Source organism: Ctenopharyngodon idella, chromosome 19 (assembly GCF_019924925.1).
Source record: "Ctenopharyngodon idella isolate HZGC_01 chromosome 19, HZGC01, whole genome shotgun sequence".
In the NCBI taxonomy this organism is placed as follows: domain Eukaryota; kingdom Metazoa; phylum Chordata; class Actinopteri; order Cypriniformes; family Xenocyprididae; genus Ctenopharyngodon; species Ctenopharyngodon idella.
In genome coordinates this window covers 20,876,556-20,897,173 of record NC_067238.1, presented here as the reverse complement: position 1 = coordinate 20,897,173, position 20,618 = coordinate 20,876,556, and the positions used below count along the sequence as shown (strand labels likewise).

The window sequence follows — 20,618 nt, the reverse complement described above, 5'->3', positions numbered from 1 at the left end:
AAAACGGCATGAAACAGAAGCTGCAATAGTCTTTTCTTCCCTATTTTAATGTATATTCAAGATAAAATATAAGATGGGACTTGATTTTTTCCATCAAGAATTGATTGGATCATTTTGGTTTGCTATTGTGATCTCATGTGAGTAACAGGTTGTCCTCCCTTTGTGCCAGTAAACACATCATCAGAGAAGAGATGTTGTTGCAAGTGGGAGGGGAAGTTATTTTGAGTTATTACAAGGGAACATGATTTAAAAAAAAAAAAAACTAATGATGTGAACAGATAAATCATGTATAATAAATACTGCAATATTCCATCAAAAATAAGAATTATCAATTTTGATTTCATGGTGACTTACATACATGCAATAATACATGCAATAAATAACATTTCAGTTTGTTTTCCACCAAACCCTATCATATGAATTCAGAAAGTCGTATCAGTTGCATGATAACATTGCATTATGATACTTTTGCATCTTTTTTTAAAGCTTGAAGGTGGTCACCATTCATTTCCATTATAGGAACAAATGCAAACAGGACATTTTTTTAACATTCACCTTTTGTGTTTAGAAAAAGAAATAATGTCACATGGCTTTAGAAAAACACTGAGGTGAGTAAATAATGACTACATTTTAATTTTTGGGTGAATTTTTTATGCTCTGTTACACAGTATTTTTGTTGGAGCAAGTCATTCAGTCTTAAAGGGGTGGCTGATTATGATTTCACTTTTTTAACTTTAGTTAGTGTGTAATGTTGCTGTTAGAGCATAAACAACATCTGCAAGTTACGACGCTCAATTCAATGCAAAGGCAGATTTTTTTTTTTCACTTTTTAAGGACTACAACAAACGGCTGGTAGGGACTACAACAAGCTTCTTCCCGGGTTATGACATCACTAACCCTAAAATTTACATAAACCCTGCCCCCGAGAACATGCAACAAAGGGGGTGAGGCCATGTTGTGCTGCTTTAGAGAAGAGGAAGAGTTGTTGTAGTAGAGTGTTGTTGCCATGCCGTCATTTTACGCCAGACTGCTTCACAAACGAGGGTCAATTCAACACTGGATTTGCACAAAAGATTAACAAGACGGCACATGCTAGTCGATGAGTTAAATCAACTCCACAGCAACTACATAAATTTATCCACTAACCATTCAGAAACGTCCAGATGCATTCTAAAAGTTGTAACTTCTTCTTGAGTCTCTCCATCAGTGTCCGACTCCAGTTTGAACAATGTAAGGCTGAACACCGTTACTGACAATCGTCATTTTGGCTGCGTGAGATTCTCCAGCTTTGTTGTTGTTGAGCAACCGCAGTACAAGCTGTTAAAGCTCCGCCCTCTTTTGGAAAGGGGCCAAGAGCAGCAGCTTATTTGCATTTAAAGATGGCGTGTTTTTGCTCACACCCAAATAGGGGCAAATTTGACAAACTATAATAAATGATCTGTGGTGTATTTTGAGCTGAAACTTCACAGACACATTCTGGGGACACCAAAGACTTATATTACATCTAGTAAAAGGGGCATTACAGGTCTCCTTTAGTCTTAATGCCAAAATGCTAATTTTGCATATTAATGCCTTACCCACCATAATTCAAAGTAAATAAAAATGCAAACTTGGCCCAAACTGATGCTTCTCATCCCTCACCAGCTGAGATGTCAATTTTCATATTCTTAATAAAGTCCTGTCACAGATCCTGATTAAAGAGAATGCTTTGAGACAAGCGTGCCCAGGCATGTAGGAGATATATTTAACCGGCTGTTATGAATGTGAGAGTGTAGCTGAAGAGTGTCAGTGTTACTGTAAGAGAGCATATTCATTCTGCCTTTGTCCTCTGCTGTCTCGCTTTTCCACGGTGGTTGATGCTCTAATGCCTTGGGAATGTCACTCATTGCACCCTGTGATGAATAGCTGTCCAGTATCTGACCGTCAGAATTAATGATCCACAAAGACATTTACAAGAAAAGCCTCAAGCTTTCAAGGAAAACAGAAACTTTGAGTTAATTAAACCTGCTAGGTGGGCGGCTGAGCAATGTTTGACTCCCATGCTACATACATCATAAGTATGGCCTTGTAACAATCTTTTGCAAAAGGGAAACCTATCTCAAATTCATAACAGATTTCAATGAACATAAATGGATTTCAATTCAAACTTTCCAAAAAAGATGCCATGCTAAAAGACATGCTCTCACAGAAAATGTTATCATAATTTTAGCTGTAGTCTAAATTTTTTTTAAAAACTTCCTAAGGGATGCTATATTGGTAATACATTAGTTCTTGGATTAGAGATTTTGTATGTTTATCAGTATTGGCCGATATTCAATATTTATCCGTATTTTCAGTGCCCAGAAAGGTACCAAAGAAATATTCAGTTCATGTGAGTACGGTGGTTCTACCTTAACATTATAAAGTGACGAGAATACTTTTTGTGCACCAAAAAAAACCAAAATAACGACTTTTCAACAATATCTAGTGACACTGCTTCGAATCTTTTGTTTTGAATCAGTGATTCGGATTGCGTGTCAAACTGCCAAACTGCTGAAATCACGTGACTTTGGTGCTCCAAATCACTGTACTGACTGTTCAATCGCTGTTATTTATAGCTTGTTAATTATCATACAGAGAATTTTAACATTTTGTTTACATTATAAGTTCTACATAAAACATAACACTGTTAATCTAAAGGGGATGGTAAGAGGGGATGGTGGCTTTACAGAGGGGATGCTTTTTGTCATTTTTTTCAACAAGGGGGACGCCATCCCCCCACATCCCCCTCAAATCGAGCCCTGATTATAATGGCATTTATAATGAAGAAAATCTGTTGTTACAGAAGCTTTTCGGTAATCAGAACATTCCAGACATGCAATAGGCAATTTGCCATTGACCCAGGGCTGAGATCAGGTGGCATGAGGGGCGAGTCGCTCTGATGAATTACACCTCCAATCAGATCTGACTGGAACTCTAGAATGTCTGTTTGCACAGCAGGCACCTCTACTTTCTGTGAGCCTCCCATGGGTTTTGGGGGTTTTGGCATAGAACGGAAATGCCAATGGCTGCTTTTATGTGCCAGTCACCTTGTGTTTACAAACCTGTCTGGTGAAACAGGGTGACAAACTGCACTTGCCTCAACAACTGGGCACAATTACCATTAGCTCTTTCTGAGTCCATGGAGGCAACAGATGGCCTCTTTTATGGGAAATGATGGAAACTGCAGGCTTTGCCTGATTACTCCCCAAACTTGAGTCAAGAACATCCTTATCAGACTTCATGAATGACAAAGATTATAGGCTAAATGTTTGCTTGGACAGACCTACTCATTCTTTAATAGTGCTGTTAAAAGTACCTGTACTTCAGTACCAAGTTGATACTTAAATTTTACATATGTAACAATACCAGTCTTTCTGCAGTATACCAGTAGCACTGAGTCTATTTAGTAGTATCCACTGATAGACATCTGCTTTCAAGCACCCCTGCGTGCTCTATGAAAAGCATCAAAGATTTCTATTTACAATCTCTTTTTGAAGCGTTAGGGAATTTCTGTTGAGCGCATGAATGCAATGGCCAATCAGAGGTGTTAAAGTTACTCAGAATTCACTCAATACAGCTCAAAATGCTTGAGATTTATTTAGCTCAAGCCCATTGAGTTCTGCATGCTTGTAAATTCCTTTGTAATAGTAATAACCAACAGTGTAAATACAATGTAAAAAAAAGAGATTGCGCATTGTGCAGTGTAGACAGCTTCATTGATTATATTGGGAGTTTTTGCGCAAGTGCAGATGACACTGAGTTTACGCTGAACTGTGAAGTGATCAGCTTCAATTATTATAAAGGGAAGGCTCTTTGTTTGTTTTTTTTAATAGGCATATAACTGATTCACAATTTCAATTTCAAGTTTTATTCTTCATGCTGCTAAGTACAAACTGCAAAGTTTTGGGAGTGACAGCCATATTTAAAGGTTGAATCCGAAACTGCGATGACTGTAATAATCAAAAATCTATACATTAAATGTTGGAGTGTAAATACAGACTAATAGGCCAAATGTTAATGTTTTGATATTTATTTTTACTTATATTTATGATTAACATTAATAATGAACTCTTTTCATTTTTAATATATATTTGTTTTTCCAACCAGGTAAATAAAAGCTAAAAGTATTGAGAATTGAAATTTTCAATCTGGGATCACTGGAACAGCGTGCCAGTGGTGACACTTTGGCAAAATGATGTTACGTTGCTTCTTGCACATTTCTCGACACTTTCAAAGTGAAATGTACAGTGAGTGGCACTAAAAGTGTATGAACATTTTATTACGATGGTTGCTGTATGTATCGCGGCAGTTCAGAAATGAAATGTCTGGTGAGTGGCGCTAAAACATTAATGCTGTATCGAATTTGAAAACAATGTATCAACTACACTAAAACTAACCGATAATGATAAAAGCAAACGCCAAATAAAAACGCATTTACTGAAGCAACCATGCCACTGCAGCTTCCTTTTATGAGGCTTTGAGCTCTTTTATCATGTTTCACAGGACTCAAGACCCAAGTGCAATGCTGTACCAAGTGAGATACCTAGTAGCCTTTAGATCAAAAGGTCTTTGGTGTGTCTAAACTTTGCATTGGAAGCATGAGTTTGCAGTGGTGAAACTCAGCCAGTTATTCAGTGGTCAACGCAGATATACGGTACATCCAGATTACTGAATACCATGCTTCCTCTTAAAACAGAAGCTCAAAAAGAAACCTTGGCATAGTTTTCCTGAAAGCATTTCCATACACCTAAAAAAAAAACTGCACACAAACACTACTGGTTCTTTTGTGTATTGCAAATGTGCCAAGGTGCAATATGCAGATGCATGAAACAAAATGAAGAGCTAGGCCCAAAGGCAAGAGTTTCAATGAATAATGTTTAAAGGATTTAAAGCTGCGGTCACCATTCATATTCATTGTATAGAAAAAAAGCAGACTGGATATTGTGTTTACTTTTTCTTAAAAAGACAAAAAATGTTTTGAGCAACGGTAGGCTGAGCAGATGATGACAGCTCCCTTTAATCTATACAAGACTTGTATTATCAGACACAGGAGCAGCATGTGACGCAAGACCATGTGTCTGAAGAACAGCATCTACACCTTGACGTGTGATGCTTGGATCATCCTGCTGAATGTCACCAACCAACCTAACCCATCATTAGCAGCTGTGCCTAAATGACTGACAAGAGCTCAGCGTTCCAGCTGGCACAGGCCCCAATGACAGCCAAACTTTCTTTATGAATTACAGTCCAGTGGCTGAGATCTGGAAATGTCAGTTCACACTTATCATGCTGCAGCTGGTTTGGTCTGGCTGTTTTTTTCCTTACGTTGGAAACAAGAGTTACGGCAGCTCAGCGTCACATTAAGGGTACGATTACAGGACAACAATGTACTAAAAACAGATAAAGGTTTTCCTTTGCGTTTTTCGCATACAGGCGACAACATTGTCAAAACAATCTCTGTTCAGACGGATCTGCGAAAATTATTAAAAATGCTGTAATATGCTTCCAGGACAGTAGTTGGCGATGTCACTTTGAAAAGAAAAACAACACGACTATACACTGAACACGTAATATGCATGCGCATGACATAACGGTTTTCATGAATTCACGTTTTTGTAGTTTACACAGACAATAATGGTATCGTTTCCAAAAATATGCACTTTGAAACCAGTTTGCATTTTCAGACCCCCAAAACGAATGACCAAATCACATAAAAAAATTCAGTTTTTGGTTGAAAACGGTGTCGTGTAAACGGCCCCTAAATACAACACCTAGAAACTGCAGTTTGGCATGACTCTTCGGCAGTGTTGGGTGTAACGTGTTACTAAGTGAAATAAGGGATTACTGTTCATTTTTAGGTAATTTAATTACAGTTTCATATAATGTACTTGTGTTACATACCGTAAATTAGTTCAACAGTTCTGTATAAATCAATATTGAATTTAAAATCTAAATTTGTCGTCTAAGGTAAAAGTTAACGCTGCCTCTTTAAAATCGTTAGCTGTAGTGCAGTTGCGCGTGAGTTTGCAACTTTGCACCAGTTGGCTGCGTAGTCGCTGTCTGAAGATGTCGGCAGAAGCGAGTGGCTGTTTTGCAGAATGGAAATAATCCAATTACTTCACTTTTTTGACACAGGTAGGCAAGAACATTACTGTAAAATGTAAGCTATATCCAAGGGAGAAAAAAACTACTCACGCGCTCTCTCATAGACGGTCTTCAGTCAGTGCGCTCTCAACCAAAGCGCACACACATAGCCGCCTCTCGTGAGTGTCAAATTTTCACAGTTTATTACACATAAACGTTCAAATACACCCACAGTTATGTCAAAAATTATGTGAATTATGTGAAATTATGAGAAATTTTGAGAAATTATGTGGTTATGTGAATGTGAACAGCATGTGTAACAGCATATTGTCTCTGTCCATTAGGTCTTAGTACAGCAGCCTTTAAAACATGCTACTGTCTACTATTGGCTGTCTGTATTATAAATGATAATCAAACAACAAAAGAAAAGCTTTAATAAGGATTAATCTATATTTAATTTATACAGTTATGACTATGCAGAGTTATTTTATATTTGATTATTCAATTTCTGTGGTATTTTTACTTATACTATTAGACTAGGCTACCTGAAAAATATATAGCATGTTTTTTTTTTGTATCTTTAAATATTTTTTACCGTGGTATCGACTTTGGTGTCGAGTATTGTGCACTTTTAGTGGTATCGGTACCGAATACTAGATTTTTGGTATCGTGACATTCCTATTTGTTACTAAAAAATTTAAGTATTATAGTATATGTTTTAATAAAGCTAAAATGTTTTAAAAAGCTATAAAACGTTAAACTATTCCATGTTTGACTCATATTTAAATTATTAAAAGAGTTTCCTTTCTTATGTCTATCCAGTCAAGGTTTATATGATTTTAAGAATTAGTAATGAGTTGAATTACTTATTGAGTAATTAAATTACTTTTCAGACAGAGTAATTAGAAAAGTATTTTAAATACAACATTGATGATGTAATTAGTAATTAGTAATTAATTACTTTTTTGAAGTAACTTACCCAACACTGCTCTTCGGAAAAACCCTAGCGTTTTATTCACAATATCTCAGTGATAAACACAACAATGGCTTTATTAGGTGCTGATATAACGCTGCAGCTGTTTTGTTATCACCGTGATATTGAAGAATGTGTGTTTTTATGTGTGGGCATTGAGGCATGTAAAAGTATTTCAGTTGTGACTGGATGGGTGGTACCTATCTGTGGTTACGTTAGTTTGGTCCGCGTGTGGGCGTCTGGTCTATGTGCTCCTTTTTCCGACAGCTCTGTTCTATGTTAAACGAAAACATACGATTCAGTCGACAGGTGACAGGTCTCGTCACGCCCACTTGTCTTTGTGCATTTGGACAGATGCTCTCTGTCGCTATGGAAACAACCTGGTTCCTGTTCAGTGGTGTTCAATCATGGCGGCCAAAGAGATTGTGAATGTGTTAGTCCAGCTGAAGTGCCATGTGGAGCGCAGCCCATCTCTGAGGTAATTCCTAAATAGAAACTCCAGACACAGACGTGCACTAAACTACAGACAAAGGAAACATCACTTCTGCTTTTACTAGTAAAGCTCACTATTTCTAGTTACTTTTTTAATTTTACATTTTTAGATTTTTTTTTTGCTTATTGTTTTTTTAATCTATTTTAGTGTGTTATTTATGTATTTACAGTCTGAAATGTTTTTATATTCTTACCTATGAAGCACGTTAAGCTGCATTTTTTTGTATGAAATGTGCTATATAATATTAATAATAGTAATAAAAACTAATTATTGTAGGAAATGATAACAACCTTAGCAAAATCTTTATTTTTTATTAATAATATTATATTAATATTAATAAAAATAATAATAATAATAATAATGTCACGTTTGGTCTAAGCTTGAGTTTTGTTTGAGTTGTATTCTTGGTTGGTTTTGCATTGTTTTGTGTTCTGTTTCCGGTGTTAATATTTCTTTCCATGATTATTCATTTTTTGATTAATGCATTGCACCTGTTTCTCGTTTCGCTCATTGGTTTGTGTTAGTATATATTGAGCCTGTTTTCTGTTAATCTTTGGTCCAATCTTCTGTCACATAATGGGTTGCAGCACAAATGAAATAGGCTGGATCTAATAGCAAGCAGTAGATTTTTAATGAAAACAAACTTAAATTTCTCAGAATCTCAAAATACAAAAAACACGGCAAACAGAACAACCACTAAACACGGACGAGATCGGACAAAGGGCACTACAAACACAGGGCTATATATACAAAGGAAATTCAAAGGGAGGAAACAAGAATCAAGTGTGGCAACTTAAACAATGAACAACCATAGCAACAAATGCGAACACAAGAAACAGAACGGGAAACAGTGCAAAACCAACTAAGAATACAACTCAAACAAAATTTTGCTTTTTTTTTTTTTTTTGCTTATTATTGTTTTTATTTGTTTTAGTATGTTATTTATTTATTCAGATCTAGCCTCTTACTTCAGATGCCACAAAACCTGTGAAGAGATGACTCCAACTCCTGCAAGGACTGATGACGCAAACTCTGAATCAACATGCACCAATGCTAAATTTTCTACATATTGTAATCATTAGGTTCACAAAATGTAATAATTACTTCAATAAACTCATTGTTTCTGTCAAAACTTAGTACATTGTTAGCTAACTGCGTGACTTGTATATGTACATTTCTGAAATACGTTACTAAATTGTAATGTAGATTCCATTTTCTGTAAAGCTGCTTTGAAATGATATTTATTGTGAAAAGCACTATACAAATAAATGTGAATTGAACTGAAATATATATATATATTTATTTTTATTTAACCATACCTGTACAGCACTTTGAGGTGCATTTTATGTATGAATGGTGCTATTAAATAATAATAATAATAACAGCATTATTATAGTTTTAGTTATAATACTATTAACTACAAATATTCTAAGAAATTAATAAATAAAAATAATAATAATTATTATTATTATAAGATACCAATAATAATGGTTCTCATGACTTGGGCCAGTAAGAAACCACCTAGCAACCGCTCGCAAATTCCTAGCAATCACTTAGCAATACACTAACAACCACTTTGCGCACTTTAGCAACTACTTACATCTCAATTCATCAACAGTTCACCTTCTTTTTTTCACTAAACCAGCCATGTTGCCATGTGGGAATAAGCATTTATTTCACGCTCCCGATACCAAGATGTGTGACAATGTGAGAAAAAATACATTTGCCACCAGCATTAGTTCATAATTACACTGACGGAATTGATCTATTTCCACCATTATAGGTGATAAGACCACAACTTCCCTCAGGATACTTTATACTGGTATATTTCTCTTTTTCATTCTCCCTTTTTTTGCACAAATCGCAGCTTTGATTTAGTAAACAGCGCTCTGGGGGTAAACACTGACACGAAAGGCACAAATTCAGGATGTAATCCAGCTCTTGGACAAAACCATGCTGTTTGAATTAGCTCTACGCCTACTTTTCAGCCAGAGCACTGACGTTCACAATGAGGCTTAACAGCGCTGCTGGCTCTGAGAAACCGCCAGGACCGGTCCAAACCTCCAAACCCCTATACTCATAACATATTACTCCGTGTAGACCTCAGAAAGCGGCAAAAAGACAATTGTGAAATACAACAGGGCTTCATCCCTGTGAAAAATTCACTCTAATGTCATGAAAATTGTGCTGTGACATTGGTATGCATATCAGGTGTTGTAATGCATGGCATAATGCATGCTGAGAAACTAGGGTTGGGTGATATTTTGAATATTTTACAATATATTCAGTAACATTTTTCAGTTAGGTTTCATTGGTTAACTAAGAACAACAATTCTACAGCATTTATTCATCTTAGTTCATGTTTGTTTCACCTTTTACTAATACATTGTTAAATTCAAAAGTTGTAATCGTTAACATTAGTTAATGCATCGTGAACTCATATGAACAACTGTACTTTTATTATATGTAAATACACGGGTGTGCATAGTATATATATGCACACACACACAGACAGAAAGAAAGAGCACACAGCATGACTTCATGACCAGGGCAAAGATGCAAGTATCCTTCTCAAAATGTACCCATGCCCCCCGTGCCAGCTAAGTCTGCAAATTGATTGATGCATGCTCACAAAGAGAAATGGCAGGGTGACAAGGTCAATAAAAGTAACAGGAGTCATACAGGCCAAAATAAAATGATAAACCACAGCCAAGAAGAACAAAAGTCACAAGGGATTTTGTTCATGTGGAAATACGAATGGGCTGTTTTCCCTTATTTATACAGGAAACTGATTGTCGATCTTTGCTGAACCATTATTTAGCACATTTTTAACAATATATGCTCATTGTGCTAACATCTGTAATTGTATGAGTTACGTTCAAAGTTAATAGTCTTCAAACTTAGTCAAATTAATTGATAGATTTTATAGTTTAAAGTGTAATGCAAACATAATTTTAAAATAAAATATTCATTTATATACAAATTAAATTCATTTAGTATTTAATTTCATATTATACTGCATGTCCCCATTCATCACCATTACTACAAATATAATGTTATTAGGACTTTCGTCCAACAGCCAAAGATAATTTAGACAGATTTACATTTAAGATTTCATATGTTAGGTTTTATGTGCAGTATTTTCTCTATTTAAAAAAAAAAAAACCTGTTATCATGAGATATGCTATTAATTTCAAGTTACTATATACAACAGATGAACAATACATCGTTTTCTTATAACTCTCTGGTTGAATGCAGAAAATGTGAGGCAAGTCGGAGGCATGTGTGTGTGATTGTGTCTGAATGCATGTTTACATGCATTTGTGTTTGTGACTCTGAGATCAAGGAACACCGATTCCTTATTAAAAGGATCCCATGTTCTGGTCGACATCTAACAAGCGTCTCCTTCAATGTCTGAACCCATTTAATCGCCCACACTCAGGCAACAGCAGCTGAAGATTTAGACCCTGTCTGAGCACAGAGCGCCCCAGCTAAAGACCGTTCGCACTCACACGTCTTTTCCTGCTCTGCTATCACTCTAGAGAGACAGCAATTACTCACACAGATACGTAGTCAATATTCAGACGTGCTGCAGTTATTTCTCGGGTACATGCTGCAAGATAGGAAAGGCATTCGTTGCATCTACTGGCACTCGGGGCAAGACATGCTGTCTGGAGTAACGACACACACATCTAGGGACTTTGATCGCATCCAAATTTACATACTATCCATCCCAAATAGTATGCACAGAATCAGAATTATTGCATCCCAAATCATAGTACATTAAAAATAGTAGCCATCTTGTTTTCTGTGGCTGATCAACTTTAGAACGTGTCATAAACTTTCGAGTTTCGCAATGCGACGTTACATCTCCCAATTCTGAGAAATAATGTCAGGATGGGGAGATTCTTACAGTTATATAAAGTCAACAGTGTTGGGGAAAGTTATTTTTAAAAGTAATGCATTACAATATTGCGTTACTCCATAAAAAAAAGTAACTAATTGCGTTATTTAGTTGCTTTTTATGAAAAGTAATGAGTTATTACTTTTGCATTACTTTTTCTCACCTGGACTGGGCTTTTTTTTAATAACAACAAGAACAAAAGTTCTATTTTTGGCAAATGTAAAAGCCCTTTCACACCAAACTTGAAATGAATAAGCCTCAGGCTGAAGGAAATGCAAATTCATGCCTGTACAGTAGAGGGCGCAGCTCAAACAAACCTTTCAGCTATGCTGCCATTCTGGATCGCAGAAGAATATGACGCAGGACAAGAAAGTTCAACACTTTTACTTCAAAAAAAAAAAAAAAAGGGAACACAAATGTAATGTTAATCTAAAGTCATTTTTGCTTATTATTACGTTTGAACTAGATCATCGAAGGTTAGCAGCAAAGACATTGGCTAATGAAGTAAGATAAATACATAAAGCATATTTGTGTAATTTAACATTTAATTAATCCAGATTTTAATATTCTGAGTTTAAATTTCACTGTTTTTATTCCTCTTGGTGAATACTGAATCTGTTTTTGTGCAAGTAAGATGAGTAAATGCCTGCTCACATTTAGTCTAGAACTACAATAACCGTAATGTTTATTTCTCTCAACATGGGGACTGGAGAGATGTTAGTCAATAAATGAGAAATCAAGTAATTTGCGTTACTTATTTGAAAAAGTAACTCAGATATTTTGTTGTAAATTTAAAAGTAATGCGTTACTTTACTAGTTACTTGATAAAAGTAATCTGATTACGTAACTCAGGTTACTTGTAATGCATTACCCTCAACACTGAAAGTCACACTGCACGATCGGAATTGTGTTATAAACTCATAATTCAGAGAAAGAAGTTGAAACTGCGAGATTCAAACTCCCAATTCAGAGAAAAAAAAGTTGAAATTGCGAGATACAAACTATAACAATTCAGAGAAAAAAAGTTGGAATTGCGACAAACTCACAGCCGCAAGGAAAAAAATCTGAATTGAGAATGTTATAGATTTATATGCTTGGAATTGCAAGAAATAAAGATATAATTGTGAGATATAAAGTCGCAATTACCTTTTTATTCCATGGCAGAAATAGGCTTCCATTTAGTTTCACCTGTGATTGCTTTGAAAATACCTATTTCCTTTAAATATAGAGTTCATGACAAACAACTCTGGCTGGTGGATTTCTTTAAGATGTTGTGAAATGCATCTCCATTCAGCCTTTTTGTCCTTGGCTGTGACACTTATCTCAAGTGTATTTTTGTTTGTGCTATGTAAATGCACCTTTTGCATGATATAAATACATATGTGCAACAGATGCTACAGATTCATCGTACATGTCGTCTTTGAGTGTTAACTTATCCGCAATGTTTTGTGCTTTTTAAAAATATTTATTAACAATAAATAAACAATTTCTTGTGGTTCAATACAGAATCATTTGAGACATAATCGCAATGCATCAGTGAATCAATTCCCCCCCATCACTACCTAAAACGGCAGAATAAGTGTGAGGGGGACAAACAGAGAGAAGAGAAGCACGTATCTATTCTCTTAGCTCTTTAACATTGTACCTCTATCTCCACCTGTCTGTCAGTTCTTTTCATTCTGTCCCTGAAGAGGAGGCGACCTTGACTCTTGTGTCTCTTTCACCTGGTGCGTGGAGCCAACAGCGAGGCAGCAATTTTCTCAAAATTATTCCGTTTGTACTCTTTCCCTTCTCATAATTTCGATATATCTCTTTCCCTCCATTTGTGTCTCTCTCCAATTTTCATATTCCCAGGATTTATTACCTGTACAAACTTTTATGAAATGTTCAGTTGTATTTGTCAAACCCTCCAGGGGCACGGGGACAAGGTAGAGTGCTCTTGCATCTCTTCTGAGTTAATTGTTTCCAGAGCTGTGCTTCAGTGAACTCATTTCTTGGCCTCAGGCACAGATGAGCTCAGGGGGCTTCTGCTTCCTGTTTTTGCTCACCTGTGTCAGCTCGCGAGACAGACTTGAGTAATAAATCTGCACTTAATAAAAGTCTATAGGATCTAGTTATAAACCTGTCAGTCACATTTCTGTCAATATTTGCATTAGCAGTCAAATTTAATGTTGTTCTTCTTTTTTTATCTTAGAACATTGTTACAGGAGTGTGTACTTTTGTAATTGTAATTTGTCATATTCAGCATGTGAAATATCCAATCAATGCATTTAATTTTTTTAGTTTGTGATTTAAAATTAATTATTTATCTATTTATTTATTTAAATATATTTTGAGGGCACGCAACTCTACGAAAATATAGAAGTTGACATAGTTTTATTAGCAGATAAACACGTTGGCTGCTTTCGTTCAGTCAGGTATGTTTACATGCACTCATTTTCGTCAAGCCAATGAATCCAATCCAATTTCCAATCGAAAGTTCAGTTTATATATGAACCCTGATTCACATATTCATTTACATACATTACATGCATTCTGAACAAAACTTCAGCGCATCCGCACTGCGTCAGTCACTGCGATAATATCACCTGAGCCACTCTGAGTATAACTGTCATTTTTGCCTGGATGACATATCTAAAAATAAAGCTGACATATATGTCAGGAGAGCTTTTTAGCAAATATTTTGTAAATATTCAGTCTCCTCCACTGAGCAGTTTGTAACACTCAAGACATACACAGAGGTGTAAAGAGTACCTGAAAACCATACTTGAGTAAAAACAAGTCACCAATTCCAACACGACTCGAGTAAAAGTCTTAGAGTATCTGATTTTAACAATACTTAAGTATTTTACTCATACTAAATGTAGGCTCAAAGATGCACTAGTCCTCAAAGAGAGTTGATTTGTCACATGTTTATTTTCTAAAACCAAAATAAAACTCACCTCAATATTGCATTAAATCAAGGTCGACACAACAGCCTCTTAAACGTCTACAAACTCTCAAGTCTCAGTTAAGCTCAAGTGCACAAAAAAGCCATAAACCAATATCCTTCAACAAGGTCATGTCAATATAGTGGATAAATAAAATAATGTTGAGTAAATTTAAATACTCCAAGTCTACTTGCACCGAATGTGCTGGTTTCAGCCTCATCACCGGCAGCAGTCATGACCTCCTGATCTCCTAAATCAAACACCTGCGATTCAGCAACTACCTGCTAATGCACTCACATTCCCGTAAAGTAGCCTCTTTTGACAAGTTTGGGTTAATGTAAAACGCACAAGATATAGTACCTTCAATGCCCTTAGATAGCAATATCACTTCCTTATAGCAGAAGCAAACTGCGGCAGAAAAAGTTAGGTGCCATGAAAATGGGTTTAATAAAGGCCTTCTGAAGCGAAGCGATGCGTTTGTGTAAAAACAATCCATGTTTAAACAAGTTATGAAGTAAAATATGCAGCTTCCGCCAGACACCTTCCGTACTGAAGTTATGAAGAAAGTGTAAACTGGCGTCACGTCAGTTACACTTTTTCTGTAAGTTGAATAGTGAAGGTGTAGGACGTAGTGTAAGCTTTGTGAACTGCAAGAGTTTTACACTTTTTTTTTTTTGCGTACGTTGAATACGGAAGGCGGCTCATGCGGAAGGTAGATACTCCTACTGTATTTTACTTTATAACTTGTTAAATATGTTTTTTTGTTTTTTTTTACACAAATGCATCGCTTCGCTTCAGAAGGCCTTTATTAAACCCCCGGAGCCGTGTGGAGCACATATTTATGATGGATGGATGAGGATGGATGCACTTTCTTCAGCTCATACTCATTGATCCCTATCACTGCCATTATAAAGCTTGGATGTGTCAGGATATTTATTAATATTTCTGCGATTATGTTCATCAGAAAGAAGAAAGTCATATACACCTATCCTAACCTGCTTGAGGGTGAGTAAAGCTTGGGCTAATTTTCATTTCAAAGTAAACTAATCCTTTAAGTAACTAATTACATTTACTCAAATACTTTACACCACTGGACGTACATAAACATATGAGTTTCTTTCTTAGGGCTGGGTAAACAATTTTATGATTTTAATCGATTCTCATTTTTACGAACCGATATCGATTCTTAAATCTTAAGAATTAATTAGTCTAGTCTGTTTTCAGTTGATGAATGAACAGAACATGTAGCGCGCCTCCCATCCAATAAATCACAATAATCTTTGTGCTTTGTTACTTTTGATATGAAGCAAAGTCTCAGATTTTAAATGACGTCCATCTTATTATGAGATTCAAAAAATAAATACCGTTTTGGTGCTGTTTAATGTGGCGTGACAGATCGCTTTAGTTAAAGAGAAGCGGCAGCAGAGCGCATGTGAACATCCTCTCCTCCGCTTTATTACCAGTTACAGCGCAAAATAAACATGACTAAACATCTGAAGGTATGTTAAAATATACAGTACAACTTACCAAAATCCGTATCATGTCTCGTGTAATAGCTCAATCAGTGTTTCAACCTCGGAAAGACGTCAATAAAACAGCTTGTAAACAATGTCACGTAACGTCACATTTATCTCAGAAAAACATATTTAGTGACCATAAACTCATTAGTCAGCTAGAAAAGTGAACTCTAGAAAGCAGCATTCTGATAAATATAGCTATGCACCGTTACATATTCATTATAATGTTCTTTAATATTTAATGCACGTTTGAATAAATCAGTTATGACAGCCATGATTTAAATTAAAAAAACAAAACAAACAAACAAACAACAACAAAAAACGAATTGGAGTAGAAATATGATTATGTAATTCTAAACTTTATTTATTATAAAAAAAACATAATTGAGTGTAATTTAAGTGTTTGTATATAAATAAGTTAATTTTAACCTTCATTATTATAGTAAAGTAGCACCAACTGACTCCCATGTGTAGTTTACAGCATTGAGAATTTTTTTTCCTCTAGAAAATTTGCCATGTACTGTAACTGATATACTACATCCAAAATAATCGATATCAAATCGAATCGAAATACTAATCGAATCGAAAGCATGTGAATAGAAATCGAATCGAATCGTGAAAGTCGTGTCAATACCCAGCCCTATTCTTTCTTCTGTTAAACTAAAAAGAAGATATTTTGAAGAATGCTGGTAACCAGACAGATGACGGTAGCATTGACTTCCATAGTAGAAAAAAAAATCTATGAAAGTCAATGGCTATCATCAACTGTCTGGTTACCAACATTCTTCAAAATATCTTCTTTTGTGTTCAACAGAAGAAAGAAACTCATACAGGTTTGGAACAACATAAGGGTGTGTAAATGATGACACAGTTTTACTTTTTGGGTGAACTATCACTTTAAGTAGTCGTTGAACAGGATACGTACCCAAGATTGATTGAGGCGTTTACATATAGACTTTTCAGAATTTCAGTCCAATTGAGCCGCAAGTCTGATTACTAATGGATTATTTGGTTGCACGTAAACGTAGCTAATGTTCAGAATTGACAACCATATTCAGTTTTTAAATAAGGTGTGACTCTCAAATTGTCCGGTGCATTTAAAGGGTGACAAAAATAGATCAAATAACGTCAGGCAACCTAAGTCAATACTCTTCTCCAATTCATGAATAATGGATGCAACCACAGACAAAGAAAGACAATATAGTAAATATCAAAATTGAATTGTGTCTCATGGATTTTATTCTTATTCTAAATTGTTCTGCATTTCAAAATGTTGATTCCAACCCTTTTCAAACTCCTCAACCACACAATATTTTTCATAACCTGAGAGAGGTTAATAACATTAATGATAGACAGAATAAAATATGTACACTTACGTACTGAATGCAAGGAAGTGACGCTGCAGTTCCATTCATAGTACAGCACATATCAGCTTCACTTGTGCTCAAAACTAGTTGACTTGTATATTTCGAATTGTGAGTTCGATTACACAGCCTCTTTCATAATTAAACTGATTATGAACACAACCATACCCTTGTTAAAAAAGCACACTTTAGCATACTTTTAAAAAGAGTACTTATTAAGAAAATAATATACTTTAAAGATCATACTTAAGGGTGAACTGAACTAAAACTTACTTTAATATTATATTATTAGTACAAACTTTTAAGATTTGAAGTACACTACAAGTGCACATTCAATACAAGTGAGCACTTTTCTTTTTCACAAGAGTATTTAGTACTTCAAATGGGACTGACAACTGTATTACGCTGCTGTGCGAATGTAGCTGCTACAATAAATGATGTACAAGCTGAAAAAAATGTGCTGAGCTTTCTCAAACCAATGACATTCAGATCATTTGAGCAAGAGCTTTTTCTTTTGACAAATGCGAATGCGCCAATTTAACATTAGCCTACCATTCCTACTTGACATCCCACTTCACCTTGTGTCACACTTACCTCGAGCTTTATGGCTGATGTCCCGGAGAAGCTCTTCATAACGGACGGGTTCATCATCTTCATTAAACACCATGTCATCTGCTGTGATGTTGTCCTCGCGCATCTGTGTGTACGGCCCCTCCACGGCAAAGTAGCACGGCCGGTCATCCTTCTTATTATCGCTAAACATGAGCATGGCGTGTTTGTGCCAGCCAAAATGCTGGTGCATCCTGAGCACAAACTCACCCAGCTTCTTGTGGGTAGGGCCGATGTTGGTGATAGACGAGTACAAATTAAAACCCAGTGCCCTTGCCCCACCCGTGATCATCGGAACCTCCCAATGCGTGGTGAAGCGGGCCACGGGTGAGGACGAATAGTCACAGCCCGGCCCGATGAAAGCCCAAGGGTTATATGAGAACTTCAGGTCCACGGCCACAAGAGGAGCCACTGAATCCGAACACACTCCTTCTTTGTTTTCGCTGCTATTGAAGACCAATTGTAGATGGTAGCCTGGCAGTAGGTTAGGGTCAGAATTCACCTTGTCCAGGGCCCAAAATAAGGCAGGGCCCACCCGGGACCATGCCCAGGGGTACTCTGTGTTGTGTAGAGGCAGGATGACTGCCAGGGTGATGTTCTGTTGAGATGGATGGGAACTGAGAGACTGAGGCTGGTTTTGAGGGAGGGGCTCCAGTTCAACCACTCCAAATGACACACCACTCAGAAGAACTAGGAGAGTTAGCCTCAGCGGCCCCATCCGGAACGCTTTCATTCTCAAAATGAATAGGAAGGACTAAGACTCTGAAAACAGCAAGACAGAGACACACTTGAGATGCACTTTCTGCAGAACTGAGAATGTCCGTCATTCACAAGTTACTTGTACATAGAAATAAAATGAGAAAAGAAATTGTATACTACTAAAAATGTCTACTTCAATAATCAGCAGAATGTGATATTCACTATAAAAAAATAATGGTTCTTTAATGGCATATACAAGTCCATGAAGAACCTTAAATATCCATGGAATTGTTTCATTGGACAAAAGGTTCAAAAGGTAAAAAATTCTTTACACTAAGAAAATGTTCACTAAAAGGTTCTTTGGGGGACCCAAAATGGTTGCATTGCTGCAAAGAAAAAAATCTTTATTTTGGAATCTTTATTTTTAAGAATGTACCATTAATTAAATGTATTATTTAAATACATGCTTCATAATTGAGAAGACTACGCTATGTAATAGTTTAAATACTCATTATTTCACGGGGCCGTTCTCAAAAACATTCGCACATGACGCGTTTTGGTGTTCAACGACGGAGCGCAACCGAATGAAAATGAACCATGGGGTCCGGAGGCGCGTTCTTACAAAGTTAAGATACGTTTCACTTTACACGCCTTAAAAAAGCAAAGTTGGAAAAAAAAACCTCGATGCGTTGAACTTATAAAACGTAACGCAAGTGTACACAGACCAATTTACCAGCGCAGTCGACGGGACGCAACAGCGCGTCCTCGCTTCAAGCCTTCAACCTAATATTTTTTAGAACACTTTTAAACAAAACACCACTGAACATAAAAAATAGTACAATTGATTAAAATAGTATATTACCACAGATCAGGTCCTCATTTGGAGTCATGATCCCTCTGTAAGCCTTGTCGTTATTTCAAACAGTAAAAATCCGTGTCTCGTGAATGCAGTGGCTAAACTCCTGTTCCCTCGGAGAAAACGCGTCGATTATTACAGCTCAAACCGACTCACCCAACTTACAGGAGTAAAACTTTGGTCTCTTGACCCTCTCCATAGAAACCACCATGATTTTTCGATCCCCCCTCTTTCTCTGAATGCGCTGAGGAAACAGGATTCGCAAAGAGGAAATCTTTCTCGGTGCGTCTGTGAATTTCTTGGAAACTTTGTTAATGAGTATTGATGCTTCTGTAGTTAAAAATTATTCAACGTGTCCACTTCTCCTTGATGTTTTCCCGACTGGAGAAGACTGGCAAATCTCAGCGGGTTAGGATTTGATTCAGTATGCGCGCGATGTCACAACAAAAAGTGAAGTCAAAGTAAACAGCGCGTTCACATCTGCATGCATCCATAAAACGCGAATCGTCGTGATAAAGATTTAATAAAATAAAACGAAAGGTGCAGGTTTACTGTGAGGTACACTCTGTATTTGAAGGCTATTCTCCCACATCCTCATCCAGTGAGTGTTGGGTCAGTCAATGCGATGTGAAGCTCAAGGTGGGAGGAGGAGAGAACTGAGAGAGGGAATGACACAGTGTGCCAGTCGAAATTGCAGGCGAGAGAGGAGGAGGAGGAGGAGAAAGAGAGAGAGAGAGAGAGAGAGAGAGAGAGAGAGAGAGAGATGTAGAAAGAATGTTTACAGCACTGTTGCACAGCCATGTGGCATTATTACCCTATTCTGTCATGAGAGCCTATGTTAGATAGATAGATAGATAGACAGATATAGAATGTTCATAATGTATTATTATTTTTTAAATTAATTTATATTTATTTTTTAAATATTTGCATATTTACATTTGGTAATTCCTTTCACTATTAATATGGTTACAGCCTTGTTTTTGTTTTTTTTTATGAATATTGATTGAGGACATTTGTGGCTCAGCAAATGTGAATTAATCATTTGTTTAGGCATTACATTGCCGCTTGACACGTTTGTTGTAGCTACAAGATCACTGTGCCCCACACAGGATGAACATCCACTTTATCATTGTACAACAATGACCTGACCTTTTACATGGGAATACAC

General features: G+C 36.4%; 1 protein-coding gene across 1 annotated transcript in view; it reads right to left on the bottom strand.

Annotated features, from left to right (window-relative positions):
* npr1a (natriuretic peptide receptor 1a) overlaps positions 1-20,128 on the bottom strand; it is a 99,902-nt gene extending 79,774 nt beyond the window's left edge. The window contains exons 1-2 of the mRNA XM_051873129.1: positions 19,457-20,128; positions 17,881-18,657 (exon numbers count right to left, since the gene is read on the bottom strand). Of these exons, the coding sequence (XP_051729089.1) occupies positions 17,881-18,628 (748 nt within the window). The 5' untranslated portion in view covers positions 18,629-18,657; positions 19,457-20,128. The remainder of the gene's footprint in view (positions 1-17,880; positions 18,658-19,456) is intronic.
* Positions 20,129-20,618: the final 490 nt, after the last annotated feature.